The 6,607-nt window shown below is 38.2% G+C and overlaps 1 protein-coding gene across 1 annotated transcript; it reads right to left on the bottom strand.

Moving 5' to 3' along the window:
* Positions 1–2,671: 2,671 nt before the first annotated feature.
* Positions 2,672–6,332, bottom strand: LOC149161393 (serine carboxypeptidase-like 35). The gene is made up of 7 exons (XM_089436990.1): positions 5,900–6,332; positions 5,633–5,740; positions 4,657–4,745; positions 4,183–4,464; positions 3,949–4,085; positions 3,763–3,852; positions 2,672–2,822 (listed from the first exon to the last, which is right to left on the bottom strand). Exons 1-7 carry the CDS (start codon positions 6,315–6,317, stop codon positions 2,687–2,689), a joined length of 1,260 nt encoding a protein of 419 aa, XP_089293116.1. The 5' UTR covers positions 6,318–6,332; the 3' UTR covers positions 2,672–2,686.
* Positions 6,333–6,607: the final 275 nt, after the last annotated feature.

Genomic DNA, 6,607 nt, shown 5'->3' with positions numbered 1-6,607 from the left:
AGACCATATTGTCTCAAGTCTCCATAGGAAGGATACTCCATATTCAATGTAGAAGACATTGAAGGACCTCTATTAGAACAGTAGTGACCAGAGGAAATTGGTGCTCAAGGGTAAGCTTCAAAGAATCAAGATGGAGAACGGTGATACTATTTCCACATATCTGAAAAAGCTCACCACTTGCAGAGATGAGCTTAGCAGTGTGGGAATAACTACTGTTGATGATGATATGGTGAGCCTTTCTCTACTCAGCCTTCCAAAGAGCTGGGATAGCTACCAGGACTCTGTGAATGGAAGGGAGAAATTGTTGGATTGGGAATGACTGTGGTCATATCTCATGTAGGAGGAGATCGGGAGGAGCACACGAGATGGTTCTTCATCCAAGGATGATGAAGAAAATCTGGCCTTAGCAAGTAAGGCAAGGAAAGGGAAGGGGAAGGTGTCCCATTCTAAATCAAATTCTTCTCGTGGAGGGAAGAAGGTTGACAATTCTAAAGTGAGATGTTTTAATTGTCATGATATGGGTCATTATGCGACTAATTTCCCATCGAAGAAGTCCAAGAAGGGATCCTCGGAAGGAGTGGAAGGTGAGGCATTAGCCTCTCAGTTCGAGATGGACTTTACTCTCATTGCATGCATGGTGTCATCAATGATGGGTTGTGGTTGTTTTCTTGACAGTGGAGCCTCATTCCACATGACCGGTGATAAAAGTTTATTTAGTGCCTTAGAGGAGAAAGACCTCAAGATGCACATAGAGATGGGTGATGATGAAGGGTATAGTGTTTTAGGATGGGCACGGTTGCTTTTCAGAGGGATCATGGAGCTCTTATTACCTTGAAAAATGTGAAGTATGTGTCTGGACTGAAGAAGAACTTGGTATCGATAGCGGTGTTGGAGGACAAAGGCTACAATGTTGTTTTTAGTAAGGGAAAGCTTTTTCTTAAACACATCACCACGAGACAGGTGAAACAGATCGGTTCATGAGTTAAGAAATTGTATGCTCTTGAGGTTCAAGATGCATGCAAAGCCTTGAGGAGCAAGGCAAATGTTAGAGACTTGGTGGTTGAGAGGGAGAGTAAACTACTTCTCAACATACAGCCCCAAAAGAAGTCTCAAACAATTGTGGAGAAGCCATAATTGGATATGTTGAGATGAAACCGTGTAGAGGAAACCACTCATGCAGAGACCTCTAGTAGGGGGAAATTTCGAGCCAAGTCAACAGAGGAATCACATGCAGCGATACCTCCAGGTGTGAGGTGGGGCGATGTAATGTCCCCTAATAATAATAATAATATATTATATTATTATATCATTTATAAGCAAATAAAAAATAAACAATAAAGAAAAGATAATAATAGTAAATAGATAATAAATAATAAAGAAATATAATAATAACAAATAAATAAAATAGTAAATAACAATACTAAACTTCTAAATAAGTAGATATAAAAGTAAAACTATAAAATAGTAATAAAAAATAAAGTTAACAAAAAGTAAAATAAAATAAGAAAGAGTTAAATTAAGAGAACTATAAAAACAGTAAAAACAAGTAAAATTATAAAAAAGTAAAAAGGAATAAAATAAGAAAGAATTATATTAAGAGAATTCCTAAATTAAGTTAAACTTAAAATAAAGAAATAAAAGCTACATGTTGACACATGGAGTGTGTGCATGCGGTTCTCCTTCCAATGTTTGCTCTATTTAATAGACTATGAGGAAGATGAGAGGCATTCCATCATCCATTCTCTTGGGAGAAAAGTGTGGTGAGACAAAGGATTCTTGGCAATAGTACATTGATTGAGGTTTCGAGAGTGGCCAATTGTAGCAAGATTGTGTGCAACTGAGCCTACGGATGGGTGGAGAGTCATCCCCAAAACTTTGTTGCTGTTAGCAAGATTCAAATAGCGTTCAACTCCAAAATCACAAGTAAGGAATATCATCGCCACAGGTAAGTTGTATCTTCTCATATTTCAAAAATTCGATGTTAAATCATTGATAATTTGTGTGTTGATTATAAGTCGCATAATTAATCTAATTAGTTGCATGTTTTAATTTCGGGGTTTTTACATATGGTATCAAAGCAAGTTGCAACCCTGAAGCTATGAGTGCTGACATACAATTTTAGTTAAAATATATATGCAAAATGGATTGTTAACCTTGTCAAAATTCTTTATGAGTTTTATTTAATTGATTAACTAAATTATAACCAACTTTTCATTTTTATTATATATATAGAGACAAAAGTGTTAAAAAAATGGCTTTGCATTCCTTATAATCGTAACAAAGTTATTTTATTAAAATTTAATAATAACTAGCATTTGCACTTAGTGTTGCAAAGGAAACGCCATAAGGCATAGTGTGTGGAAGAATATTGAAACGTGAATAGGCTTTTGCGGGCTTTTTTGGAAGCAAGGGTGGATGAATTCGAGCTTTTATTTGAGGGAGCGATGCCGAAAACCGTTGAAATGGAATGCAAGCAGCCATAAATATGCATTGAACCTGTTTAGAGACCTTTGTTTGTTGTTGGAAAAAACTGTGGAGTTAAAGGTGAAGATAAATGAATGAATCCATGCGAACAACAATCGGGCAACCATATTGATTTGGAAAGGGCTATTTAAGAAATCATTATTCAAATGGGATGAAAGGGATATTTAAGAAACCATTACTGAAATTGAAAATTAAACTAGGGTTAGGCAGAAGGGTAGAGTACCGTATCTACCTGGTGGTTGTTGTACCAAGCACTCCATTCTTCTTTTATCTTAAGCCCAAGGGCATTTAAGCTATACCATGTTGAAGTTACAGGAACTCGACCGTCGGTGTCACCACTACAAAAAATAAAACGGTATTCAATTGGAATTATAGACTATGTTCACTGAAGTCGAACAACAACGTTTAAGATCTTAGATTAGCAATATTTCTTTCCAAATCTTTGGATGCAGTTCTGCAACTTTTTAGATGTCCAGATCAATCTCTGGGCTGCATAAGGAATGGTACCAAAGCACTAAGAATTGGGGAATAACAAAGACTGACTTGCCTGATAAACTGCTGGCTATTTGAAAGTTATGATTGAACGCAACGGAAAGGATTTGCCGTATTGAAGGTAATGGAGAAGATTTAGCACACAGATAATGAGAGGATTTGAAAATTTTATGAATGCAAGATTAAGCATCATATATACTGGACAACGTTATCATCATCTGCAGTAGAAAATCTCATAGAAGACTAATAAAATGTCGGTTAAGTTTGCATCATTTAGAAGAGAAAATAGGAAGAAAATATCTCCCATAGAAGACAGATAAAAAGTCAGTTTAAATTCAATTTGATTACTTAATCAGAATAGGAAGACTTAGGACCAGGAGAAGATTTACAGCCTCTATGCATAATAACAAAGTAGAGAACGAGATAAAGAAGATGGCAGGCATCCCATGCTCTACTATTCAAACCATGAGCAGCTACAGATAAAAAAGTACTCAATTAGTAAGGTAAGATGTGAAATATATACAGGTCTTGTAATTTCAGAGAATTAGTTTTAAATATGAAATAGAAAATATAGCTCTGGGTGCCTTGAGATATTTGCATTACAAAGATCACGGCAATCCATTCTATTTTATATCCAATATGTAAACGGATCGCCCTGTAGGATTTCGAAGGGCAAAATATTCAAACAGCTGGATGGAATCCAGAGTAGTTAACTAAAAAATTTCTCTCCCTTGAGTCAATTCAACTGTTGCATTTTCAGAAAGCTCCAAGGACAAACTTCCGTACCTGTATACCCATATTCTTAAACCGCCCTTGGTGAGCTTTCTGAAAATGGGTAGAACGGTGGTGGGAGAATCGTTCCAGGAGATCACTTCGCTGTATACAGAAAAGACATTTCCATTAATAAGGAAAGAAAGCCATAAAAACAAGAGATCCCTAGAACGAGCGAAAATTGTACAATTCTGCCCGTACCTGCACAGTGTCCAGGGATAAGAAATTTTGGTCTTGTTTGCATGTAGTGCTTTCTGCACATCAGCTCTGTTGAAATATGCTTCTGCATAATCTTCCACGCAAGGATCATAACCAGAAGGTAATTTATGCCACAGGTCCTACACGTTTAAGAGAATGGACCTTACAATGAGAAAATAACCATGGACAAGAAAGAACTAGATACTTATACGGAAGGGAGTAAGTAGTGTTAAATACATGTTTTGACAGGGATTTGGCGGATGCCGCAAGGCGTGATGTAGTTTTATCGAGCCGGTGCACACAAACGGGCGTGTACAAACTGTAAATGTCGATATCCGCGTACATTTGAATAAAGTTTCTGGCGGCACTATCACACAGGGGTGATGACTCGTTATTCGACTTGGAATCGCAGGAGTCCTTGAAACTGTGATAATCTTCGTCTGAAATAACTGCGTGGCTCCATGCATAATCTATCATACCATTCAGATCATGATCATCATCCATCACTGCATTTCCCACCTTCAATAGGGAAATAACACAAAGAATTGATCCAAAGGGAAGTTTCAACAAACAAATCAATTAAAGAGTCTGGATTAAGAACAGTAAAACGTGGATTACTCTTTCAAGGAATGTAAGTTTATATCAGGTAAGAAATGTGCAAAGATTCTTGTTTATGAATGGAACGTGCAGGGTAAAAGTTAAGGTCATTACCATGAAGCCTTTGAGATTAATGACATTATCCTTGCTTGAACGGTTGTTGCGATCGAATATCACCTCTGAAAGTTGTGGCACATAATGTCCTGAGACACACAATCGGAACTTCAAGTTTCATTATTCAGAATCCGTCCTCATCTTGCATTCTTTAGAAGATCAACCGAAAGTGTAGCTTTCATAGTCTTAACTCTAATTCATTTTAAAATTTAGTTGACAATCAGACAAAAATGAGCTTATCGATGTGCCTTGAGGCTTGAACCTCTCCCTGTGATGATTAAGTTAAATATGTAAAACCTGTGACGCACCTATGAATAAGATGAACTTCAAGAGCAACCCTGGATCCTAATGCTTAGTCCATTACCTGCATAGCTTTCTCCAGCTATGTAAAACTCACGAGATTTGTACTGTGGAAACCTTTTGAACCAATTTAACAGGAATGTGTACTAATCCTCAGCTGCAAATTCAAGTGGAATAGCGTTTTATTCATTGCTTTTCCTCTCTAGGCATAAGGGTTTAAGTATTAACATAACGCAAAGCCACAGAGAAAGAAAATCAGACTGTGAATAGTACTACACCTGTAATTCTGTCACCTAGTTCATTCAAATCCAAGGATCTATTTGTGTAAGAGAAGCCAACTCCAACAGGTGCCTCCAAGAATAAAATATTTGCCACTAAAATACAGTAAAAAAGATAATAAAATAAAGACCGGAGACTCTGGCTTTAAAGCAAAAATACTAACAGTTAAAATGTTGCAATAAACATAACACGCTCATTCAGATGGTAGCAAGTGGTAGAGATGTGAAAGTCCGGAACGTCATTAAATTTGTATTTCTAGTCCATGATGAGTAAGTGCAAGCGGGAAAGGGAGTAGAGAAATACACCGATAAAAATGAAAATAAACTATCACTGTACATCCAGATCTCAGTCCAAAGTGTTCCATAAAAGCAAATGTAGAAAGAAAAGGGTGAATAACCTTTATTCCAAGAAAATTTGTTTAAGCGAAGGTGTGGTGCGTTCTTCTCCACCAGAAACGCCCCTAATTCCAAAGTCGCTCCGTAGCCGACGAATGAGCAACCTGGTCCTGAATTTACGCATTGCAGATATGTCACTTACTCATCTGGCCGTTACCCTAGTTTACTTCATTGCTATGCTATGAAGTTGTGGATTCACACATAACACAATGAAAAGGTATGGAGTGGAAGCAGGTAAGGCAAGGTTAGGCAAAAATAAGGTAAGGTACCTCCATTTAACCAGAGAACAAGAGGTTTCTGTGATGCATTTTCAGCAGCTTCAAAGAACCAGTAAAACAGAGCCTTGCCGCTCTCTTTATTTAGATTGACATATCCCGAATAATGAGCGAAATCGACCGGTGGCTGACCGGGAAGATTGACAACTCTGTCGGCTTCTGCTTCCGTGAGTCTGCCATGATCACCCACACATTCCCAGAATAGCAAAACCAGAGCCAAAATGCATATCCACTCAGGGGCACATGATGAAGAAACGGCCAACGCCATGACTCCACAACCGACACCAAAAATAAGACGCAAAGCACTCCACAGTCGCACGCAGATGAGAGTAAGTGGGGATGGGAACTGAGGTAGATTTATAACGCCAAGGAGACAAGATACCAGTGCCCGTTGTAGCAGCTTGAGTTCCATAATGATTGCATCCAGCTGGACGTGCAATTTCTACGAGTGGGGACCACAAACTGCCCTATAATCGTGACTTCCTTACTAACTTACCCGCCTTACCTGACCAAACCTTCATTCCTCGCCCTTCTTTTAACGGACGGAAAACTCTGTACCTGCCTGTGTTTAACCTTTTGTTGGCACAGTGGCATGTTCAGTGCCCCTTCGGTTTTTACAAGTTGAGTGGTGACGACGTTTAAACCACGTAATACTAATGCTGACGTGGCACTCTATGCGAAGGCAACAGAAGAGTCTTATCG

Source organism: Pinus tabuliformis, chromosome 5_2 (genome assembly GCF_031772625.1).
Source record: "Pinus tabuliformis cultivar Carrire ecotype Pingquan chromosome 5_2, CPIR1, whole genome shotgun sequence".
Classification (NCBI taxonomy): Eukaryota; Viridiplantae; Streptophyta; class Pinopsida; order Pinales; family Pinaceae; genus Pinus; species Pinus tabuliformis.
This window is presented reverse-complemented; position numbering and strand designations above follow the sequence as displayed.